The 24,101-nt window shown below is 35.8% G+C and overlaps 4 protein-coding genes across 17 annotated transcripts; 3 read left to right on the top strand and 1 right to left on the bottom strand.

Annotated features, from left to right (window-relative positions):
• Positions 1-168: 168 nt before the first annotated feature.
• On the top strand, positions 169-10,887 carry htt (huntingtin). The gene is made up of 31 exons (XM_081976933.1): positions 169-391; positions 443-626; positions 682-960; positions 1,015-1,156; positions 1,209-1,378; positions 1,428-1,614; positions 1,741-1,935; positions 1,988-2,115; positions 2,166-2,639; positions 2,693-2,848; positions 2,903-3,063; positions 3,185-3,452; positions 3,507-3,738; positions 3,792-4,195; positions 4,245-4,745; positions 4,799-4,959; positions 5,039-5,239; positions 5,299-5,629; positions 5,685-6,033; positions 6,202-6,461; positions 6,519-6,698; positions 6,751-7,004; positions 7,059-7,458; positions 7,506-8,230; positions 8,289-8,543; positions 8,595-8,907; positions 9,211-9,411; positions 9,466-9,858; positions 9,907-10,057; positions 10,114-10,376; positions 10,436-10,887. Exons 1-31 carry the CDS (start codon positions 309-311, stop codon positions 10,778-10,780), a joined length of 8,346 nt encoding a protein of 2,781 aa, XP_081833059.1. The 5' UTR covers positions 169-308; the 3' UTR covers positions 10,781-10,887.
• Positions 10,888-11,038: 151 nt separating this feature from the next.
• LOC145727405 (uncharacterized) lies at positions 11,039-15,607 on the top strand. 12 transcript variants are annotated; one of them, XM_081976940.1, is made up of 11 exons: positions 11,039-11,436; positions 11,936-12,150; positions 12,210-12,395; positions 12,453-12,722; positions 12,771-13,633; positions 13,706-13,859; positions 13,918-14,702; positions 14,770-14,836; positions 14,892-14,948; positions 15,100-15,222; positions 15,329-15,607. In XM_081976940.1, exons 1-11 carry the CDS (start codon positions 11,183-11,185, stop codon positions 15,448-15,450), a joined length of 3,096 nt encoding a protein of 1,031 aa, XP_081833066.1. In that variant the 5' UTR covers positions 11,039-11,182; the 3' UTR covers positions 15,451-15,607. The 12 variants fall into 12 exon arrangements, with proteins under 12 accessions (XP_081833066.1, XP_081833070.1, XP_081833069.1 ...); XM_081976944.1 differs by having other exon boundaries at positions 13,915-14,702; positions 15,118-15,222; positions 15,335-15,607; XM_081976943.1 differs by having other exon boundaries at positions 13,915-14,702; positions 15,118-15,222.
• On the bottom strand, positions 15,589-20,487 carry LOC145727412 (ABC transporter G family member 23-like). Of its 2 annotated transcripts, none has more exons than XM_081976964.1 (13): positions 20,333-20,487; positions 18,756-18,880; positions 18,404-18,563; positions 18,084-18,346; positions 17,934-18,027; positions 17,324-17,566; positions 17,158-17,273; positions 16,868-17,102; positions 16,715-16,819; positions 16,408-16,664; positions 16,083-16,348; positions 15,943-16,029; positions 15,589-15,881 (listed from the first exon to the last, which is right to left on the bottom strand). In XM_081976964.1, exons 2-13 carry the CDS (start codon positions 18,845-18,847, stop codon positions 15,670-15,672), a joined length of 2,130 nt encoding a protein of 709 aa, XP_081833090.1. In that variant the 5' UTR covers positions 18,848-18,880; positions 20,333-20,487; the 3' UTR covers positions 15,589-15,669. The 2 variants fall into 2 exon arrangements, with proteins under 2 accessions (XP_081833090.1, XP_081833089.1); XM_081976963.1 differs by lacking the exon at positions 20,333-20,487 and adding an exon at positions 19,606-19,771.
• On the top strand, positions 16,235-24,040 carry LOC145727413 (ABC transporter G family member 23-like). 2 transcript variants are annotated; one of them, XM_081976967.1, is made up of 14 exons: positions 16,235-16,373; positions 21,294-21,402; positions 21,451-21,610; positions 21,667-21,803; positions 21,857-21,982; positions 22,033-22,126; positions 22,177-22,368; positions 22,422-22,543; positions 22,595-22,829; positions 22,879-22,983; positions 23,033-23,289; positions 23,352-23,617; positions 23,672-23,758; positions 23,818-24,040. In XM_081976967.1, exons 2-14 carry the CDS (start codon positions 21,302-21,304, stop codon positions 24,027-24,029), a joined length of 2,094 nt encoding a protein of 697 aa, XP_081833093.1. In that variant the 5' UTR covers positions 16,235-16,373; positions 21,294-21,301; the 3' UTR covers positions 24,030-24,040. The 2 variants fall into 2 exon arrangements, with proteins under 2 accessions (XP_081833093.1, XP_081833092.1); XM_081976966.1 differs by lacking the exon at positions 16,235-16,373 and adding an exon at positions 20,957-21,108.
• The last annotated feature ends 61 nt before the right edge of the window (positions 24,041-24,101 follow it).

Raw genomic sequence — 24,101 nt, 5'->3', positions numbered from 1 at the left:
GCAGCTATGTGTAAATAGGAAAATGTCAGTCAAGAGAAAGATCGACATTTTGTGTTTACTCTTTCCGTTATCACTTTTTAATAAGGTTTTTAAACGAGTAGGAGCGAGAGGCAAAATATGGTTAATAATAGCCTTGTCAAATGTAGTAGAGAAGGGCTTTCAATACAAATTTTTGTGTCACTTTTGTCATATGTCATTTAAAAAAATTGTAAACAAAAACTTTTGTAAATACAGTAATTTTGGTTAAAATATGAATCAACTGTGTATTATTACCACAAATTAGTGCCCCACAGAATAACTAATTGAGAATGGCCACTCAGGAGAGGCTACAGAAATCGTTAGAGATATTAAAATCGCTGTCGAACCACAACCAACCTTTAGACCAAGCAAAGTAAGGCCCTTTTAGATACCAGTAAAAGTTGTTGCAAAACTCTTTTTTCAGGAGGAAAGAAAAACTTCATCATTGCTATGCAGTTGCTGAGGCATTTTCCAATCCTACTATAAGGATATCAACTAGTGTTCCTGTGCTATTGGAGGTTACCATTGAAACCTTTCTAAAACTATGTGATGATAGTGATTCTGATGTTCGAATGACCAGTGATGAATGTTTGAATAGAATTATTCGCGTAAGCCTACTTACACAAATCATTTTTATGTATGCTATTCCTATTGAATCTACAGGCAGTGACTGATGGTCATATAGGAAAAGTACATATTGAACTACTAAAAGAGATCAAAAGGAATGGTTCTGCAAGATCTCTTAGAGCTGCACTAACAAGGTTTTCTCAGTTGGCCTCTTATATAAGACCAGTCAAAGGCAAAGCTTATGTTATTAACTTATTTCCAAAACTGATTAAAATTGCTGACAGAACAGAGGAGTCTATTCATGAAACTCTTGCTGGTAGCTTACCTAATATACTTCAATGTCTTTTAAATTTTAGCTCAGATAAAGATACTAGAGTAAGTTGCACTTGGATCACAATTAAAAATGTTCTTAATTAACTTTTTAATTAGGAGCTTCTTAAGGCATTTTTGCAAAATGTTATCAAGCCCTCAGCAGCAATTAGAAGGACTTCTTCTACATGTATAATGTCAATATGTTCTCATTCAAAACATTCTAATGTTTTTATAGCATATTGCATTCACTATCTTTTAGGTAAGATTATCTCTAAGGTCCCAGAATCAAAATTGCAGAAATTGTGTTTTAGATGTGGCAGTACCAGTAGATATTAATCAGAACAGCTGCATAATATTAGGTGTTCTTAACTGTTTAAAGGGTTTGGTGGCACAACTCAAAACTATAAAACATGATAATGTAATTTATTTTTCAAAAGATACAGACCCAACTGGTCATATATCAGTTAACAAACTTCTTCAGGTAACTAGAATGGAAGTAATAATTTACAATAACAAACATAATATTGTAGATTTATGAGTTGTGTATCCACTACTTGAGCAGCAATGATCACAATGTAGTGAATGCTGCACTGGATACTTTAAGTGTTTTATTACTTAATGCTACTGAAGAGCTTCAAGCCAAACTTCTAAGCCCTGAAGGGATTGATAGATGTAGAATTCATAAAAGTTTGTCAGTAAATAATGTTAGGTCTCCTAGTAAGTATCAATTGTAATTCTTCTAAATAAAAGCAGTAAAATATTATTTTTTACTGCATTACATTAAAATTGCCCTTAACAACTTTAAGATTAAGTTATTATTGATATATTAATGATGAATTTAAGGTCAATTAAGTGTGGCCACTGTGACAGATGATTTTACTGAGTGTGATCTGATTGAAACTGTGGAAAGTGATATTGAAAAATGGATTGGAGAGTCAAAGTTGTCAGTTTTGAACATTCCCACTTCCAGTCAGTCAATGGACAAAACTGACTCTAGTGATACAGTTGAAAGTCATAGTGAATCATTGCACTATTTTGGTAAAATGATTTTGTAGGAAAAAAATGTGTTATATTTATTTGTGGCCCTTAGATTCTCCTGCTAGGATAACTTTCAAAAGTCCTAGTGTACCAGAAAATTTAGAAACATTTAGTGATAAGCTTTCAGATGGAAGCCAGGAGAGTGATGACAAAATTTTGGATGGTCAAAGTGACTTTTTTGTATGATGACTCAGTTCAAAAGAATTCAAAAATAATTAGTACTTTTGTAGGATGTTGACATTGGTGACTACTTGGATAAATCTGTTCCATTGATATACTGTGCAAGACTTATAACAAAACTTTTCCTCTTATCTGGAGTTCCTAAACAGTATTTCAGCGATAAAATTGTCCGTGTTTCCGTAAAGTCCTCCGCTATTTCATGTTTATCCCATCTGCTTCACCTTTTTCCTTACGGATTTTATCTTTTCCTAGACAAGAATTATTCTGCGTCCAAATCGGGGCAAGTTCGAGTTAGTAGTCAGCGAATCGATGACGTAATGGTGCTAAAAAATCATCCAGACCCTCAAATTAGAGGGTTGGTAGGAACTCTAGCTGCTGATTTACTTGTTACAATTCTGAATAAAACCAGTTTAAACTACTCAACATTTTGTCTTGAAAATTTGCAAAAGTATGCTGTTGGCACTAACCTGGAGATAGTTTCACCCTGCTACACTGTCAAAGACTTTGTGTGTATTTGGATCAAAGTGAGAATATCAGTGTAGGGTAGAGTTGGTTTTGCTCTATATTAACATTTTAGGGATTACAAGATGAGAATTCAAACAGTCTTCGACAAACTTTGGTTTCACTTAGAGGAGTTTTACCTTTGCTATGTGAATCAACAAACTTTGATGAGGCCACTCCAATTTTAGAAGTTTTACCAACATTACTTTCTAATCCATACTGGCTGGTTAAAGTAAGCACTTGGATTGCAGTCTATACTGTATTAGTTTGTTTTTTGTCATTGTAGGTTGCATTGTGTGATCTAGTTTCAAGTTTATCATATATTGATGTGTTTCACGTGACTGGAGATAGTTTGTTTCAGCAAAAGATGATTTATCATGTGGTGTTTGAGTTTTTGAGTGATTCAGACCAGAGAATTAGAAGTGCCGCATCCAGTGCTCTCCTTAAGTAAGTATTTACTAAATCTTTTAATGAATGTTTACTGGATTTATTGAACACTTGCTAATGTTGAGAAGATTACTAGGACTTCAAAAAATCAATGTTATTGAATATTCCTGTTTTCGTTTAGTATAATCGAACGTGTGTACTCTCACGATTACCATCCGGACGAAAATATAGCCACATCCAAAGGAATTTACTTGATTAACCAATACCTACCCGATCTGTGCGATAATAAAAGTGACAAATCACTGAACTGGAGGCATTTTGTCGAAAACATGCCTGTACCATACTCTAGTATATCACGTCCAGTTAACGGACAAACTGAAGATTTTTTATCGAAAATTGTCGCCGAATTGCATTTAAGTTTACTTGAAAATCATTCCAAATATTTTACCGTAAGTCGTAGGTGCATTAGTGTTTTATATTAGCTTAACTGTAAGGCATTGCAGTTCGGATGTGTTGAGGTTTTAGCAGCATTGTCCAACAAATTTCCATGCACTGTTTACAGACTGGCCTGGGGAATTCCAGATAGAAACTCCGTCAATAAAGACGATTCACCTAAATCAGATAATTCTAAAGGCTTATTAGGGTTGTGCGTTAGTTTACTATTATCATCAGTACACATCTATGACATTGCTTTTTTGACAAACTTAATGACATTAACATTAAATTTGTACGCTGGTGAGTCTTAAAGTTGTCTTTCAGTTATGTTATATCTAACATAATTATGTTAGGTTTTGCCATGTTTAACGTGGCACCAGTTGACGTAAACGAAAACCCTTTAAAAGTCTGGTCCATGTTTCCCACCAGTGAATATTTACGGTCTTTATCCGATCAGTATTTGCTATACATTATGAAACTTCTAAACATATTTCATCATGTGATCAACGACATAGTCCCTGTTGCACCTCAAAGTAAAACAGTGTTGCAACATTTGCCTACAACAGGAACTCTGTCGTCTCCTATTAAACGGCGTAAGAATGACGATAGAAAGCTGTCAGTAGGGTCAGGCAAATTGGTATCGAATGAAAAAGACGAAAAACGGGAAATGAAACATTTTAACGTGGGACAATTTGCTGGATCGCAGCATTATATGAAAGTTTTTGAGATGCTACGAAGCGCGTTTGTCAACTATAAGGTAATACTTAAGGTGACTAAGGTGGATTTGTTGATTAACTGACCTTTAGATCTCTCTGGATCCGGCTTCGTCAGAGAATTTTGTGGATCTAGTTAGAGTGACCATTCAAACATTATGTGTAGTATTGGAAGTCGGAACCTTGAACGAGTTTGGTAAAATCTCAGAAGAGATTCTTACGTACCTAAAAGCCACGTTCCGTCTGGATAAAACACTGACTGTGCAATGCGTTCAGCAACTACTCAAGTGTTTGTTCGAAACCAATTTGACTTCCAATTTAACGGACATTTTTGATGAAAATCTGAAGTTTACATTAGAGGACGAAAACCGCAGTTTTTACTATAACATCCTGCAGAAACCTTCTCAAGAACTGGCTATCTGTATTCAGTCACTGAACAATATAAGCAAAGTAGAGTGTGACGGTGACAGCACAATTATGGGTTACTTACACAGAAGAGATGGGAAGAAAACTACCGCCATTTCAAGAACTTCAGATAAAACTCTGGCTAGCTATATTCGAATTTTTGAACCGATTGTCATAAATTCATTGAAGGTTAGAATAGAAATATTTTTCCAATACAGTTTAAAAATTAGCAATTTTTTTAGCAATACACTGTCACTAGTGACGTCATATTTCAGTGTCAAGTATTAAAGTTGTTGAGCCAACTTGTTCAGCTGCGAATCAACTACTGTCTTCTGGATTCTGACCAGGTTTTTAAAGACTTTGTTTTGAAGCAGTTTGAGTTTATTGAAGATGGTCTTGTACCGTAAGCTATTGTTTTTTACTTGTTACACTCTTTTGTTTGCCTTTGTGAATTCACTGGCTATTTACTTATAACTTAACAGGCAAGCCGATAAAATAATTCCAAAAATATTCCAATTCCTGGTCAATTTATCCTACTCGAAACAGCACAGCAAAAGCATAATAGACATCCCAAAAATAATTCAATTATGTGACGGGCTGATGGCTAGTGGACAAGACCCGAGAACGCATTGCATTCCAGCTTTAGAACCGATTGTAGAGGACGTATTTTTGTTTCGTAGTCGGTATGATAGCTCTAGTTGTACTGGTAGAACAAAATAATATGCATTAGAAAAATTTATAGAACAAACACCACAGACATGAAAGAGCTAGAAACTACTAGGGAGGTAATCTTGGCCATGTTGCTTCGGCTTCTAGAGTACGAAGAAGTGATACGGTTAGTGTCTGTGATATTAGAAGATAGTAAATACTGTACCGATGACACTGAAAAATGGTTGAGGTGGTCGGGACAAGTGTCCGTGGTCTTTCTGAACTTGTTGCGTCAAGAAAAGATTCGGATTGAGACTTTTGAAAGTTTTGTGTGTTTGAGAAAATTTGTTTTTGCCTTAAATCCTAACGTATTTAGACCAGTTGATGAAGTTATAGTAATGCTGTTTCAATCTCCACCATTGACGGTAAGTTGATTAATGTTCGAGTTGATAATTGCTGAACCACCATGTGGTTTTTCAGAGAGATGAAAAGAGTATTGCAAAATGGCTGTCTAAAGTAATATTGTTGCTTTTCATTATTTCTCCATTAAAAGAGGGGGAGCTATTAGCAAAAATTGAAGCAATTAAGGCGGAGTTTAGTCCGGGGAGTATTTATGAAAATTACGTGGCCACCGCCGATCCGTTGAATGTCCACAATAACGCGGACGCTTTTCAGGATGTCCGGGCCGAGGTTGTAATGGCAAGACTGATTTTTCGGGTTGTAGCAATTGTTTGCGGACTGATTTCTGAAAACGGACCGAGAAGCGATCGGTTTCTAGTAAGCCAGTTAAGCGTGTTTCTGTTGTATTGTTCACATATTTTTCAAACAGGTAAGTCTTAGTGCAAACAGTCAGTTTTGAATAATTACATATCTAAACGAAACCAAGCCCCAACGTAATGTTTCGATTTAGATGTTGAAATAACAGAGTGCATTAGATTTGAAACATTCATAACATAATTAAATGTAACAACTTTTTGTAAAAATCTTTTTTTTATAGGCAGTTTGTGTAAAGTGTCCCAAGTAGCTGCTGCTCTTCTAAAAGATCCTGCTCAATTAAAGAACACCGACACAATTAACAGGCATTTCCTGAAAATCGGCACTTCACACCCCTCCCTAACATTCCAATATTGTCACATGCTCAGTCTGTTAAATTACAATTCTTTGCCATTCTGGAATGAAGTTCTAAATTACCAATGGCGCTCTTTGAACTGCTGCATGGTGAAATTGGGAGCCAGCATTGTGTTCTGCGATTATTTGGTTAATAACTGAAGGTTTGTTCAATCTTTCCCCAGTGTAATTGTTGTCTGTGTTTAGAATGAGAACATTACTGAAACCAAACAGCTGGCGTGGATCTTATCGGAACACTCTGAACAGATTGTTAATTTGGTGGATGAAATGCCTGTGGCTGAATTTGTGTCTTTTGTACATCGCAACTCCACGCTGAGCAAAGTTTTTGTGTCGAGTATGACGCAGCGTTGTCTTAGTAACAAAGATGTAAGCAAACTTTTGTGCAAAGATCATCAAGCTGAGAAATTATTGTTTTCAGGCAATTTTCAAAACCAAAATTCTTAAATGTTTGGAGAACTGCCACGCGTCACAAACAGGTGCTGCCATAAAACTGTTAGTACCCAATTTGCTATGCAACAGACAAACTGCAATATCGCGCATGGTAGTTCAATTAGCCAGTCGCAAAATCGAATTCTTTTTGACTATGTCTAGAGAAGAAGCCTTACAGCAACTCTCCAAAGACGACCTATTTATTATTAAGGAAGAACTTCACTTACGTATGCTAGCCAAAAAGTATATTTATGACGTGTGTAAGTGGTTTTTAAACTAACTTGATTTGAGTTGCAGACACGAAGCTTTAATCAGCCTACTTAACAAGGTACTTGTCGGATTTTACGACATGAGTCCTATGGAGTTAACGCAAACTGGCGTTATGAAGCCAGAAAAAATACGGAAATTGGAAATTAACAAAAAGTGGTTACTGACCCAAATTCAGAGCAAATATCAGGAGGGAATGTTGCGCAAAGAGACCTCAAAAGTGATGGGAAAACTAGAATACAACGAATTGACAAGTTTTATGTCGAGCAACGACTTTAACCGGGTTATTTTGAGGGATTGCATAGAAAATGGAGTGAAAATGATGTTGAAACACAATATGGAGAAAGAACCAGCAATATTAAAGGCCGCAGTTGATAAAGTTTTGAAAGAAGTCAGCGGTGTTATCAATGGAATTTGCTCTAGTCATGAGGTTGTTTACAACCCTATTGGTTCAGTTAAAATAAAAACTTTTTTTAGGAGTTTTTAGGCAGCTGTAATAAACACATAAGACAATTATTTGAGGACGAATCATTTTCTGTTCTTGTGCAAAACATGTCGTTTGCTCTGGCCTCCTTAATGGAACATCTACCCAAGTTTCCCACATTAGAAATATCCGAGATAGATTCAGAGAATATTTCTAAGTTTGCAGTCCTCTCTTTGGAATTTATCTCTTTCATGCTTGAAATAGATAAAACCGAGTTAAACCTTAACTGCTTGGAACTACTCCTAGACTGTTCCAATAAAATTTTAAAGAACTCCCAGTTCTGTAATTATTTAGGTGTGGACGTAAATTTCAGTTGGTTGTGTTCAGCGATCGATTCGTTACACTTACTAACCAGTTTTTTGCTAAAACGCGATCGTCCTTTACCGTGCTTAGATCGAAACTGGTGGAGAACCGCGTCTGAAGATCACAAAATCAACAGAGCGCAAACATCCTGTCAACGTTTATACGCTTTAACTTGCTGGTTGTACCAAATCCAGAACCAATACGTGAAAATTCCCATGTTTTTGTCGTACAGGATTAAAAGTCTGACGGTCTGTTTGGCCAGGCTGCCGTTAGTCAATTCGTACAGTTTTGTGCCTAACAAAGTGTGGAAACTTGGTTGGCAACCCGAATTGAGTGGAAAGTTTTTTACTCACGTGCCTCCTATACCTATTGAAATGTTGCAGGAAATTGACGTTCTTGAAGAATATATTTTTAGGTAAGTGTGCATTTTAGTTCAACTTTTAATTATTGGACCACATTACTGTGTCCAATAGGACAACATTACTGGGATGGACAACCCGACAGCAATTTGAAGAAACGTGGATGTGTTTCCTTAGCGTGCTATGTTCGCCAGAAGACAATTTAGATATTGCTGACATCAGTTTAGCCAGACGAGCCTCTAGTCTGGCAAGCAAAGCCATAACAGCTCAACTTCTTCAAACACTCAGATTTCCAGTACTGGGTAATAAGAATGTGTCCAGTATTATTCACGTACCAAGAAATACACCCATTCCAGACAGAAGTATTAGGTAATTGGCTTTGCTGCCGCATCTTTCAGTTTTAAAACCATTATTTTGCAGCGTAAAAAAACTGAAAGTGATACAAGACCGTATAGAGAACGAGTACAACGAGGTGTGCACGGGGTGTTCGAATCAAGAATTTAGAAATGTGTTTGCTAATAGAAATTTTGAGAAGTTGGGGGAGAGATATTCTTACGCTCAAATGTCGGTTAGATACTTTATGATTTCGACCAATTCACGGTCGGAGAACTCGGGGTCATTTGCTGAGGTTATGCACGACCAACGCCAGAAGTTGTTGGAGGAATCTGGACTGGACGTTAACTCATGCTTGCAGTTTCTCTTGGACTACTATACTCAGTTTGTCGATCCTAATGTAAGTAATATGCATTTAATTTGTATAGGTGGTAATTATTTTATTCTTTTATTTAAAAAAGGTAATTCATCTGAAATTAAACATTTTTACTAACTTATAGGCAAGCTCTCAAAACACTTTTTTTTATAATAGTCCATTTTCCAAAGTGATTTCAAAACAGTATTATACCTTTGTGCTCCTCTAAGTGTGATCGTTTTACTTTTAATGAATGTAGTGACAATAAAATGGAGTTTTTCCTCTCCTTTTTGCAATGTTCACACCAATATATTTTTTGTTGAAAACTAGAGGGGGTCTTTGTCATAGGCTAAAGTTGGCGACGTTAGAATTCTGCACGAAACCGTCCGTTCTATACTATACATATCTGACTTATTCACGGACAAAGCCCAATTCGGGTGGATGCTGGACAAATTTTTAGCCCTTTCTAAAATCCACTCAAATGAAGACGAATTGCTGCATCAGTATCTAATTATTGGTCTCTGTAAGGCTGTGGCTGTTGTCACTCCGGTAAAATTCTTATACTCATGTCAAGCGGAAATACTCAAACTGTTTGCTTAACAGGACCTGGAAGTGTACGAGCAAACTAAAAAACTGTTGGTGCAATTTCTGAAAAGTCCTTTTTTGCCTACAAGAATTTCGTGTTTGTACGGTTTGCTTTACGTCTTGGAAGGATGCGTCCTGTCTAATATTTGTATTGGAGGAGTGTCGGACGAGTTACAGCTGATTTTACCTTGCGCTTGCGAGTATGTCCAAGTCCACTTGACTTCTACGAACCGAGTTTTGATGCAATCTACTGAACATACTATGTTGACTTCGGCGTTGGCGTTTTACATTATTGAGAATGTGGATGAATCGCATGTGGAAGCTAATTTTGTTACCACCACTTTGCAAACCGCTTTTGCCAGAGTACAAGGAAAAAAGGTTGTGGATTGCGTTGATAAATCAATCATCAAGGTAATTAGTAATTCTAGGTTAAAGCAGTTGTAGTAGTGTAATTTACAGGCTTTGGAACGGTTGTTGCTCGTAAAACCCATGTACATTCTGGAGAAGGTGGGAAAAAGTATTCAGAAACTAGCTTTGGATAAAATGAAAGACGAGAATCCTTCAGTATCAATTTTAGGGGTTCAGCTACTAATCACATACATGTATGTCGGTAAGTTAATGTTTACAGAACTTGTTGCTGCGTTGTTATTGTTTTGGGGTATGTAGACTGTTGGGAGCACTTGGAAAGACCCGGCACTGAGATTGAGCAGTCTAGTCCTGATCATTTAGTGCAAACTATAGAAAAGATCTCTGCCATCTTTGAGAGGATTAAAAAAAGCTACGTCAACGAAGCGAAAGTATTGTGTGCGGTGTTGCCTTCGATTCTGAAAGATTTCTTTTCTCCCTCTGATATTTTAACTAAAGTGATTGGGGAATTTCTCTCACCTCAACAACCTTATCCAAAATTAATGAGTGAAGTTGTTTTTCAAGTAAGAATCATCTATCACGTCCAATATAATCTAATTCTCTAGAATTTTTTGTTTTTTAGATTTTTGACAGTGCCATACAACTGAATCAGCTCTCCCTTCTACAAGACTGGGTGGTATTTAGCCTGTCCAATTTCACTCAATCATTTTCTAACATGGCTACCTGGTCTTTGACTTGTTTCTTTATCAGTGCCAGTCCAAACGAGTGGCTCAGATCGTTTTTCCCTTATGTGCAAGCCAGAGTTGGTCGCTATGAGTACGACGATCGGAAAATATTTTGCATAGCCGGGACGGACTTTTATAAGAATTTGACTAGCGATCATCAAAGGAAAACTTTTGTTGATAGTTTCGTTAAGGTTCGAGATCATCCCGATATGCCTTTCAGCGATTTGTTGAATTCGCTCTAATAGTGTATAGCATGTCTGTATTTTTGTAAATAGATTCGCTAAAATTGTATATTTTTAAGCCAATAATTTGTTCTGTTTATAAGTATAGAATTATTGTTTTCCGACAAGTTGTCTGTTTTTCCTTTTAAAGTAAGCGCTATTTTTGTTGGAATTACTAATTTTAAATATATAATCGACGTGTTTTAATGGTTGCATAGCTCTCAGCAACGTATATTGATAGTTGTCAGTTGTCAAATAGAAATGATGCTGTCTGCCAAAAGTCGATCAACATTTTGACGTTTTTGTTTTGTTTACAAAAAAAATACAATAATTTTAGTATATTTGAAAAAAATTGATTTTTTTTTTGTGTTTTGGTTTACTACTAACCATACTCAAGTTGTACAGTGAAGTAACTTCAAGCGCATGGATTTAATGTCGTCAAGCTTCCTTCCTGGCGATCCCAGGATGGTGGATCAAATAGTTTACGAACTAAAGTCCCAAGGTATTTTCGATCAGTTCAGAAAAGAATGTATTGCAGACGTCGACACAAAACCTGCCTACCAAAATTTAAGGCAGAGGGTCGAAGGTAGCGTTATGAACTTTCTGAAAAAGCGAAAGTTTGCCTCTGACACCAATAAGAACCAACTACGAGAACAACTACGTAAAAACATAACTGAGTAAGTATATTTTTGTAGGTATGATCATCTATGCAGATCATATTGGATCTATAGTTGTTGCACACTTGTAATTAGTTGATAAAGATCATCTAAGAATATTTTTGTAGTCACCTAAAAGCTTAATATCCTATATAGTCATGATGGCCTATACTGCCCTTGATATAGGTAGGATTTTTGAGTTACCCTTTCCCATAACTGCGTTTTGGCCCTCTGTGGACCAGTAGAACAAGTTTGACATCACAATGAATTAATTAAAAACAACTGTTAAATTTGCTCTGCTGGCTTCATAGAAAGTCAAAACAAATGCAGCCATACTAGTTCATACATTTTCTAGTTTCTGATTGGTCAAGAAAAAGTAGCAAGCTGAAAGCTAATTTTTTTGACCAATCACAATTTCAAGGTCAAAATTTCTAGGTTAGGTTTTAATTTTTAACTGAAATGTATAAACCAAAAGGTGCATTTCTACTATGTCCTGCATTTTTTTATTTTGAAAACCTAGATCTGGATTTTTGGAATCGGGAGTTGAACGCATTGTTGATCAAGTGGTTAATCCAAAAATAAGCTCAGTGTTTCTTCCCAAAGTTGAAGAAGTGGTTTATCGTTTTTTGGGCATTCAAAAACCAGAATCGGCCAGTACTTCTCAGGATGACAAAGTCAAGACTGAAGATTTATTACCCACTGATTTGGAGGCGGTGTCTCCTGAGTCAGTGCATGGTATTAAACCGCTTCACAACCGTTTAATAACGGAAAACTATAACTTATTCATAATTTAGAAACATCGAACGTTTCCGCCGCTGAATTATCTAGTGAGAATGTTGAAAGTACTAACAATGAAACTAACAACACTTCACTCACAAAAACTGATGATGAGAGTCCTCCTTTCGAACCAATAGAAGAAAATACAAAATTATCAATTCAGGAGGACAATTCCGTCGATTCTCGCTACTCTGAAGCTTCTGGTATCTTTTCAACTTTAAAGGCAGCAGGAAATTATAGCTAAACTGAATAAATTGTAGGTAATGATTCTGTTTTGGGGACTGGCAATCAGTCAATGGACATCTCTGAAAACTCACAAATTAATGGTCTGTCTGAAGATGTGAAAATAGATATTTGTGATAATACAATGGCTTCAGAAAATAGTGACAAGTTGGAGATTGTTGAAGAAGCAAAGGAAACAAAATCTTCAGAGCAGAAAACTGAAGAGAAACATAAGAGTGATTTCAATAAGAGATCACATGATAAATACAAGTCCTCCAAGACTGACAAACATAGGGAGGACAGTAAAGGTAAGCAATTTATTTGATTATAGATGGAGTTAAAGCGTTATTTTGTAGATAAAAGAGAAAGAAGTAAATCTGAGAGCAAATCAAAAGATTCAAAAGAAAAATCAAGTTCCAAACATCCAAGTTCTTCCAGTAAAGATAAAGACAAAAAAGAAGAGTCAAGTGAGAAAGAATTTAATTTAGAGAAGTACAAAATACCTAAAAAAGAAGACAATGATAAGAACAAAGATAGTAAAAAGAAGTCAGAGAAAAGCGGCGAGCGTGACAAATCGAACAGTAAGGACCACTCAGATAAGTCTAGTAGAGAAAGAACTAAATCAGAAAGAGACAGACACGATAAAGAAAGAAGCAGTTCTCATAAGTCTAAAGAAAGATCATCTAGCTCCTCTAAGAAAGATGACAAAGACAAAAAACACCGAGAAGAACGGGATGACAAATCATCAAAAGACAAAAACTCTTCGTCAAGCAAATCTTCGTCAAACAGAAACAAGGAGTCTTCCAGCAAAGATAGATCTTCCAAAGACAAACCTAAATCATCTAGCGGTTCAAAAGACAAAGAAAAAACTAGTGACAGTAAAAGAACAAATGAAGACTCAAAGTCTAGTAAGCGCGATAAACACAAGGGACAGGAGAGTTCTTCGAAAAAAGAGAAGGAAAAAAGTGTTTCAGATGATCACTACAGTTTCAAAAACAAAAAGAGAGAGAGACGCTCGACCGATCGCGATTCTAATGACGGTTCAGGCAAAACGAATCGGAATGAAAGTTTAGTTGATAGTACTTCAGAAAATTCGTCCAAAAGTAGCAAGAAAGATACATCGGAAAACTTTAGTAGTGGAGGGGATACAAGCAGTAATTCAGATAAAGTGGACAAGTGTAATGAGGCTGAGGAGGTTGCTACTAGTACTGATGTCGTAGTAAGTATTAATAATGTCTATTATTAGTATTGTTGATGTTTTTTTCACTGTGTTTTATAACAATAATTATAGAACGTTCAACCTATTAAATACATGAAACCAAAATTCGCTTCTAATATGCAAGAAGCCATGAAAATTATGAAGATACGAAAGCAGCTGGCCAAGTTGGAAAGGGAAAATCAGTTGACTTTGAGTCAAATACCGATGATAACTTCGGAGCCTGCAGGTAAGTCAAAAACGTTTTAAATAACCTGTAAACTCGAATTGGACTCATTCAATAGCAGAATTCGAGTTAGAATCTGAAATACCTGCTTCAGAAGTAGAAGCACAACCGCCAGAAGAAAGTACTCCTGTTTTAAAAAGTCAGGATTTGAGTCTGGAAAGTTTCGAAGCTCTTGAAGCCCGATTGGCTCAAGAAATGTCCAATATCGGGGAACATATGTATGGAGACGAAGACGACGAAAATGACGAATCTTCTGTTGTGTCCGTCAGTTCTATTAAAAAACGAAAAGTGGACACTCTAGCAGAATTTGAGGAAGAACTGAAAGAATTTGATACAAATTCTGTAAAGAAAGTTAAATTTAACGGCAGTTTTGAACATACGGACAATGTTCCTACAAATAATTCACTAAACTCTTCTGATAAAGAAAACCACATAATTGAAAATAGCGTTTCTCAAACACCTAAAAGAAGGATTAGTGAGGAATTTACAGGTTTTTCCGCAGCAGAAAGGAAACGTTCCGAAAAAATAATGGAAAAAGTCGTTAAAGCTGATTCCCAATATACGGCTGGGATAACTGCAATACCTACTCAAGATTCTAGTACAAAACTCGTTACAAGTCCTAAAACAAACGACAATCGACTGTTTATTAAACTCGACAAAATGGATCTGAAAGCTGAATCAAAGCAAAATGGAGACATCTCTGCAATTGAAGAAGAGCCCTGCTATTTCTTCCGGAAGGAGTCGTTATTGGTGTCAGAAAGGCGATTGGTCATACTGAACCAATATGTTGTACGTTTGGAACAACATGTAAACGGAACTCAAAAGAATGTTCCTCATATCATCAAGGTAAGTAAACCTATAGTTGTTCCAGTATTATAATTTTTACTGATAATACTAAAGTAATTTGTTTTAGCGTGGTTTAAAAAGGAAACTGCAAGGTACCGAGAACAACAACAGTCTAAATTGCAACTATAAACCAGGTAAGTGACACAAATGAATTGTAAAAGGATCCTAAACAGGTTTTTCATTTTACAGCAACAAAAAGAAACCATTTAAGCAACGCCAATTCAAATGAAACTGTTTGCAATACTAGTAAGTGTTGCTTTCACTTTTCGTTTCTGTACCGTAGTATTTAACGCTTGATATTTTCTGTTTGGGTTCATGTTTAGTAGACTTGTACCTATAATATTTGGCTCACTTTCTTATTAAGTACTAACACGGTCCCTTGTACCTTTGTACACAGGTTTAACTTTGGTTGTAGATGTGTCGTCCCATCCCGATTTTAGTTTACCTTTAAGTCCGGCCGAAAGCGAGAAGTCCGGAGAAAACAAGAAAGAAGAACCGGTTATGGTGAAACCTAAACGAGGTAATTCGTTTTAGAGTTGTAGTTGTTTTTGTGGACACTGTGTTTGTCAAACCATGTTAAGCTGACTGCTTCTACATTTTATGTTAAATTGGATTTAATATTGTAGTTTCAGGTTCTGCCACTAAAAGGTACTCGAGTGCCGATTTATACAAACCTAGACCGGTATTGAGTGGTTCTAGTACAAGGAGGAGGAGTGCCAGAACCTGTCTAGATGCCCCAAAGCCTTAAATGCCTACTTTGTTAGTTAGAGTTGTATGATATATCATATTTGTTTATTTTTTTATGTTAGGATTCTCTTAATATTCTTCGTAGCCGTTGTTTACAACTTAATGTAACCCGTAAAAATACGGGACATTTAAAGATAAATTTTTTCTTATTAATACAAGTTTTTATTTATTTAAATTAAGAACATATACAGTTTGTTTTACTAAAAACCACAAAGGAAAATTATCGTTTCAGTTTAATCATCCATGCACTTAAAATTAGCAGCAAAGCAATCCAAGCAAACAATACTCCAATACCGTGCAAAACCTCAAGTTGGAACAAAGACCACCCCTTTTTCATAACATTCCTCATAGACTCAATTGCCAGCGTAAACGGAAGACATTTAGCAAATATTCGCAGCCCTTTGGGCATCGCTTCAGTAGGCCAAACCAATCCTGCATTACAAATTTAACTTGAACTCCATAGAAGTTTTTGTTATAGGTACTAGTTACATACCGCACAGCAACATCATCGGTAAAAATCCTCCTGATACAGAAATATTGGCCTGAGAGTGGTCTTCGCATATAACAGACACCCAGAAACCTAAAAATTAATTCCTAATAGTGACTTGAAGGAGTAAAGTAACCTTCACATACCATAGACCATTCCACAAATTCCGGAAAGAAAGGAAATAATAAAAATTAATATAACGCTACCCTGGTACGTATAACCGTAAATAACAAAAATCAGAAGGATCACTTCTGTGGTTTGCACCAGCATAATGGCAGTCTGTAGAATGAAATGAGTCAGAATGATTTCTAGAGATGTTATTCCGGCCACCACCGACCGATCCCAGATTCCATCCTTACGATCGGTGATAATTATTTGGGACGTCATCATTGCACCCATGAAGAATAACATTCTAAATGGAAACAAAAATATTGCTAGTAAGTATTTATTCAATTTGGTTTTACCACTCACGTGACTATAGTGCCTGGAGTCATATAAACTGTGTAAGCTTCATCTTGATTCCCATAATAGTAGTTGTTTCTAATTGGAAGGTTGCCCAAGTTTCTCGGCCAATTACAGTCAGCAAACAAGTCTTCCTCAAAGTCATTAAACATCTCATATAATTTATATTTCAACGTTGCTCCAGTTTGTCTATTAGACATGTCCAGGTACGCCTTGATTTCTCCAAAGTCCAATGTCCAGTTTTCTGCGTGGCTGCCATCCTGAATCTGTTTTAACAAAATTGTAGTGAACACTTTGGGAAATTGAGTTCTTATACCCTAGCTTCAAACGATGGAGTAAAGTTTTTCGGAAAATACAATACTCCAAGGAGGTCTCCGTGCTTAATAGCGTCAGTGGCCTCGTTTAATGATGTATACAAGACCTGAAAATCAGATATTATCCTCTAATTTTGTCAATGTAAACTGTTTACTTTGTTGATCATGGGATGTTCCAAATATTCTAAAAACCTGCAAGTGGCGTTGTAGAAGTGACAATCTCCAAAATTGTACGGCTCGGTAGTACCGTTAAATATAAAACCAGGACATCTAGTGGTCATAGATTCATCGTTTACAATTCCAAGTTTAAGATCTTTAACGTCTCCCCCAACACCATTTAGAAAACATAACGTTTGGAGCATGGGGAATGTGATCAAGAAAATGATTCCTCTGTATTTGATTGTGATTAGTGAAAAGAGAACCACAGTTTATCATAAAAACGTACGTTAAATTCCTGTAAAACTGTTTCCAATTTTTATCCAAAAGCGCTTTCACTCGATGAGCCTCCACTCCGGTTTTGTCTTTTTTTATTTTAGTTTTCTTTTTGTTCTGCGTTAACTCCTGAAAAAAATAAGTTTAAGAAGCTTGCAAGTCAAAAATAAGCCACAAACCTCTTTTGAACTATAGCCAATGTCAAAAGTCGCCACAGAAGTAGTGGAAGAAGCATTGTCAATTACTCTATTCGCATTATGGTCGGGGTTGTTAGCAGCCTCTAACGCTCTATTTATTCTGCCCTCTTCCTGGTTTTTACTCAAAATCAAGAAAACCTCTTCTAAGGTGTCAGTGTGAAATAGCTCGAGCAATCTGGCTGGAGATTCTTCGGCTAGTAGCTTTCCACCTCTCATTAAACCAATCTGTGAGCCAAGAGACCAGACTATACTTAGATATTTTGTGTTTTGCTCAATCACCTGACTCAATAATCAGTTTGTTATACAGTTTATATTATTTAGTCCAGAAAATTACTGATCCGGCTAACATTTTGTACTTTAATCCCCTATAGTTTGTCACTAAAAACCAACAATTATTATTGAATGATTAAGAATTATTTTTATACCGTGAACTTGTACATTAGCGCGTGTATCCCCGTGTATGCAATTAAATGCATTTAAAATACTTTATGAGGTAATTATAGCAGGTTTTTCTGTTTAATCACCTAAGGTGACCCTATCATTATTAGTATAATTGTAATAAAACTATCGAGTGTAAGGAAATTTAACTGACCTTATCGGCCTGTCTAGCTTCCTCGATATAATGGGTCGTGATTATTACAGCAACTTTTTCCGTACGTACAATTTCCACTAGATGCTGCCAAATCCTATAAAGTTCGACTGTACTGAGTAAACATTTTTAAAACCACTAAAATCAATTTACTTGTCTCTTAAAACCGGATCAACCCCCACTGTAGGTTCATCCAGGATCAGTAGTTCTGGCATATGCACCATGGCAGCAGCGAAAGACACTCTTCTCTGTTGTCCACCGCTGCAATTTTTCAAAAATCGATTCGCAGGCGGTAATTCCAGCAATTTTGAAAGCTTATTGAATCGTTCGCTTATTAGCTTTTCGTCCATGTTAAGCACCCGACCAAAGTAGAAAATTGCATCTTTAACAGTGAACTCTCCCACTAAGGCGATGTCCTGGTGAAGACAAATTTATGTTAGGGCATTTGAAGGAAGTTTTGGTGGTGGGGTAACCTGGGGCATGTAGCCTACTCGCGGTCCTGGTACTCCGCTACCTTTTTCTCCAGGTATTCCACCCAGTACCCATATTTCTCCTGAGTGGATGCTTTTTCTTCCCACGATACAACTGAGTAAGGTGGTTTTGCCACAACCGGATGCTCCCAATAATCCATATCTATAAGTTATAGAAAATACGACAAGTAAGTTTAACTAAAAGATGAATAGTTTCAAACTTTCACACCAGTGGAGGTGTAATGATGAAAGGGTGAGATGAGGAACACACAGAGTTAATAGAAATACTTTTTTGACTTATGCAACCACTGGTCAATTAATAAACATCAACTATTTATACAATTAAAAGACTTACATTGTCCCTCTATCCACAGACATGGAGAGGCCGTCTAGTACTTTTACGTCCCCATAATTTTTGACGACATCTTGGACGTGAACTGCTGCCATGTTATTTATTAGATTTCAAATTTTCTTTATTAACTATAATGCAAAAATTGTCTCATTAAAATAGTTGTTTATGTATCAAAGAAAACGTATTATTGCTGACATAAAGGGGAAGGCAATTTTATGAAAACCTCATGGAAGAATAATTACAGAGGTGCTCACCAACCTTTAAGCTCTACCAAGTGATCATCTTGTTTCAACAATGAATATCAAAATATAGGATATAGCACATAAATCTGATATAATGGATGCATCAAGTACGTTTGGTAAAAATAATTAACTGTGTTGCTTACCAACTTATAGTAAAATGCATGTCTACGATTGTAACTAAAAAGTAGTGCGTGTTTTTAATTCCGCGCGGGCCATAAAGTACACTTTATACCCGCGCCCATATTTTTTTCAAAAACCTGCACTAAACAGGTATTTGTATCATTATATGTTAAAAACCTACTCAGCCATTAAAAATAGATAATTATAGTTTGTTTTAAAAATATTGATTAACAATAAACATTTCTCAGTTAAGTGCACTTTTTACATAATAAAATCGCTGTGATTAACGACGGGCAAGAAAAATATAAGACCTTGAATTTGTAATTTCCACGATAGTAATCTGCACTCATTTCACCTTAAACTTGACTTTGAATGACTTGCAAGAATATATTACAAAATGAGATGATCATTTTTGAACAACAGACCGAGCACTTCACTTTTGATGATTTTAAGTAATAAAAGAAAAAATAAAAAAAACAAAAATTACTCACTAAATAAGTTTCTTAAAATCACTTAGTACATAATTTCACTGTCAACCACCGAAACACTTCGACAACTGATCAAATAGTTCAATTGGTACTCTCAGCATCCACCAAGATCGTTATAATTACTGGCAAGAACCTGTAGAATGCACTGCCTGTATGCGTTTTCAGTTTATTTGCATTCTCTTTCGTTTTATATTTTTTCTTCGTTGTTTTGACGTACGTTACCTTGAGATTGTCCGCTAATATCGGGCACTCATGACCGCTTTATTTTTTTTTTCAAGTAATTAAAGTGTGTTAGTCCCACTAACAACTGAAACGATTCTTTTGTCTACTTGCACTTATATAATCAGAAAGAAACTGGAAATTATAATTTCAAAGCTTGACAAATTAAGATACCAAGGATACGTATACAGTTCAAAATGCGTTTACATGTGTTTTTTCAAATGACTTTCAAAAATTGGTGTTTATTAACTGCCTTTTTAGTAAAACTACTTAAATATGATTATTTGAACAAATTTAAACTTATAGTTTACATGACCTAGTAGTCAGAATAATTATTATCTTTAATTTCAACAAGCCATATTACACAAAAACTGGTAACATCACAATTAATTACCATGTATGCTGTACAGTTTTGAAGAAATCGCACTTCAATCTGCTAACCGCAATTTGGTGTTTTTGCAACATTACAATAACAGTTACATAACTTATTAGGTGTAACATTTAAACTTACTTATTTACAACGTGATATTTCCTCAAGGTACACACGGTCTTATTGACTTTTTCCACATTTTTAAGTGTCAGAACTGCACTAAGTTACATTACTACTTTAATGAAAGTGTTTTACTGAGTATTCGACTATTTTGAACCGCGTATACATATCTGGGTGTAAGAAAGCTGAAGCCTTCCTATGTCCATTAACCATTTCTCTTTTTACCAGTTTTCCTCCGGGCGGCTGAAAACCAGTTCTTATACGAACTCGGATGAAGACACCATAAGATTTGTTTTATGATAATCTAGTTTGAGATGAACCATTTATGATTTAGTTTTAATAGAATTTCAAGGTTTTGGACACTATGTATCATTATCAGAGTTTAGGTTCAGAAAACTACCAAAAATAATAAATAATACCAAAAATAAAAAGTATACATTTTTGACCACCTGCTAAAAATATTGCAAATTTTCTGATCTATACTACTTGATTTCGGACACAAAAAAACAAATACAAATGCTGCGACGGCTGCTCAACATCATTAAGTCAAACAATTTTATAACAGACATTAATTATGATACAATTGTCCAATGCTAATTCGTATGCAAATCATCAATTTAATGATCCGAAAACGTACAATTCTTTAGCAATTGATCAGTCTAAAAACATATACGACGATTTGGATTTAAAATTTCAGTCACATAGGAAGCTAAAAGTTATCCTTGTGCGTCATTCTGGGTTCGTTTCTGCCCATAGAATGATGGGCCTTTAGTTGTTTTTCCGTGAAATTTTCTACGGTGAGTGTGTTTAATTTTCAACAGTTGAAAAGTAATTATTTTTAGAAAAACCTGTTAAAATAAGTACAAATATAAAGACATTTTTAAAGCGTCATATTTTAATTACCACTAAACTGATATAATTATAGAACAATTTTTGTTTTTGCACATTAAAATACTTAATAATTGTATGGTTTTAATTTCAGTTTAGAAAATGGCAGACTCAAATGCAGTTCGTGTGAGTAAAGTTGTAAAGTACTTCGGTTCGAAACTGATCCTGGATGAACTATCTTTGAACATTAGACAAGGGAGCATGTAAGTGACTTTTAAAGCAGGAAACCGTTCTAATTTAATTGTTGCCAGATATGGATTGTTGGGGTCAAGCGGATGTGGTAAAACCACATTACTAAATTGTTTGGTGGGACGTAAAAATGTGGATTCCGGTGATATATGGATACTTGGAGGTCGTCCAGGTGAGAAGGGAAGTGGAGTGCCAGGTCCTAGGGTTGGATACATGCCCCAGGTATATTAAAATTGCAAACCACATAGAGTTTGATCATTTGGTGTTTGTTTATGCAGGAGCTAGCTTTAGTTGACGAATTTACTGTCAAGGATGCCATAGTATACTTTGGTACCATTTACAAGATGAAATCTAGTGAAATTCAGTCTCGTTTCGATTACCTCACAAAGTTGCTGGAATTACCTGAATCTTCCAAGTAACAACTACATTTCTACATATAAGCAAATCCTAAAATTGAAAATGTTTTAGATTGTTGAAGCATTGTAGTGGAGGGCAGAAACGACGAGTTTCTTTTGCTGCAGCATTAGTTCATTGCCCGGAAATGCTGATTTTAGATGAACCCACTGTAGGCGTTGATCCAATTTTAAGACAAAAGTAACTCAAACTTTTTGAAATTTATTATTTTCTATTAATCTTGTTTCTAGAATATGGGATCATTTAAAAGATATCGTGAGCACAAAACAGATTACAGTCATTATTACAACACACTACATTGAGGAAACTAAACAGGCAGATACGGTAAGTGTTTAACATTATAGAATAAATGTGTACTTAAACTACTAAATTAGATCGGCTTAATGCGTAACGGAAAAATTCTGGCTCAAGAATCGCCACAAATGTTGTTGAGCACCTACAGCAAAACCACTTTGGAGGAGGTGTTTTTGCTGTTGAGTCAACGTCAAGAAACAAATCTAATCCAGGAAACTGATTCCACGAGCACTTCGATTGAAAGTGTTGCGGTTGCTTATAGATCTAAAGATGTATGTTATACTGTATCTTGGAATCAACTAAACTTAACAAAAATTCTTCAAAGGACTTAGTAAGCAAAAAGTCGAAAAAAGATCAAGTGGTCTACATGTCAGCTACGGATGTAGACAAACACCGAATGAAAGCGCTTTTAAATAAAAACTGGAAGCAATTCTACAGGGATATTGGGTGAATTTTTGATATTTTTACCTGAATGTTTAACTGAAAATGTTGTTCTAGGGGCATTCTGTTTTTGTTAACGTTTCCGCTGTTGCAAATGTGGTTCTTTTCGAACTCAGTAGGAACCGACCCGAAGGGCTTAAAATTAGGTATAGTCAACAACGAAAGCATGTCCGCGTTTTGCGGTAACGATTTTAACTGGAACACCACTGTTGTTCCAAAAGGTGAAGAGTGTCATTTACGAAACTTAACATGTAGATTTTTAACTTATTTGGATCATCCAATGATCACTAAGGTCTGTTCATACAATTTGCTTTTTTTTGATAATGAATGAGTGTTGGCAGATTTTGTACAAGTCATTCCCAGAGGCGTACGAAGGAGTCAAACATGGTCATCTTTTGGGGGTACTTTACGTTCCAACTAATTTCTCCGAATCTTTTGAAGAAAGAGTATGTAGTTTTTAAGAAACTAGACAAACATAATCATTGGTTTCTAAAGATTTTAAAGGGCAAAGACGTTGATGATTGGATTCTTAACTACGGCGAAATGAAAGTGTACATGGACATGTCAAACAAATTGACTGGAGAAGTGATGACAAACAAGCTGCGTAACTTATTTTTTGATTTTCAAAAAAAGGTGTTTGCCGATTGTCACTATCCAGAAAAAATGGTTGGAGTTCCACTGAAGAAACATTTTATTTACGGGGACGAAACAGTTCCAGCCACCGTTTTTATGACACCTGGACTAGTTTTAGTGTTAGTTATCTCGTTTGAAAATTTAATATAAATCAACCTGATGATGATCAACCCTAATTTAGGCTGGTGTACCTCTTGGGCTCTACAATGACCTCACAAATCATTGTAAAAGAGAAAATTGATGGTGTATGGGATAGATCCATAATAGCAGGGGTATCTTCTTTAGAAATTACTCTATCTCACTTATCGATTCAGTGTGTGATAATGTTGGTGGAATGTGCTGAGGTAATGATTATGTTAAGGTACGTTCCTGGTTTGGAAGTAGCTGGGAGTCTTTGGAGTTTGTTCTTGCTCAAGTACTTGGTTGGAGTGTGCGGAATGGCTTATGGTACTAAATTACTACTATTTACGGCCATTAGGAATTTGACTATTAATTTTTAAGGTTTTTTCGTATCGACATTTTGCGAAAAACTCGGTGATGCCAATGTTCTGTGTACGGGGGGTTATTTACCTATGACGATAGTGTGCGGTCAGTTACAGAAAATGATGAAATTGAAATAAAATTGCTCAACTGTTTAATGTTTATAGGGATTTTGTGGCCAATTGAAGCTATGCCGGCCATTTTAAGATGGCCCTCCTTGGCGTGTCCTTGCACTTTAGCGATTATCTCTTACAGGAACATAATGACCAAAGGTTGGTCCTTATTGAATCCTCAAGTACTTGCAGGGTTTGGAGTTGTCTTAACATGGATTTTAGTTTTTGGTATTGCCAGTGTCTGGGTTATTAAAATAAAACGATAATTTCTTGACGATTTTTATTTTTACATTTACAAGAAAATCATATGATTCATCAACAGGTCTCACTGTACAACA

The sequence above is a fragment of the Ips typographus genome, linkage group LG4, assembly GCF_016097725.1.
Source record: "Ips typographus isolate SLU linkage group LG4, UJ_Ityp_2.0, whole genome shotgun sequence".
NCBI classification, from domain to species: Eukaryota; Metazoa; Arthropoda; class Insecta; order Coleoptera; family Curculionidae; genus Ips; species Ips typographus.
The sequence above is the reverse complement of the archived record's forward strand: the minus strand, read 5'-3'. Positions and strand labels throughout refer to the sequence as shown.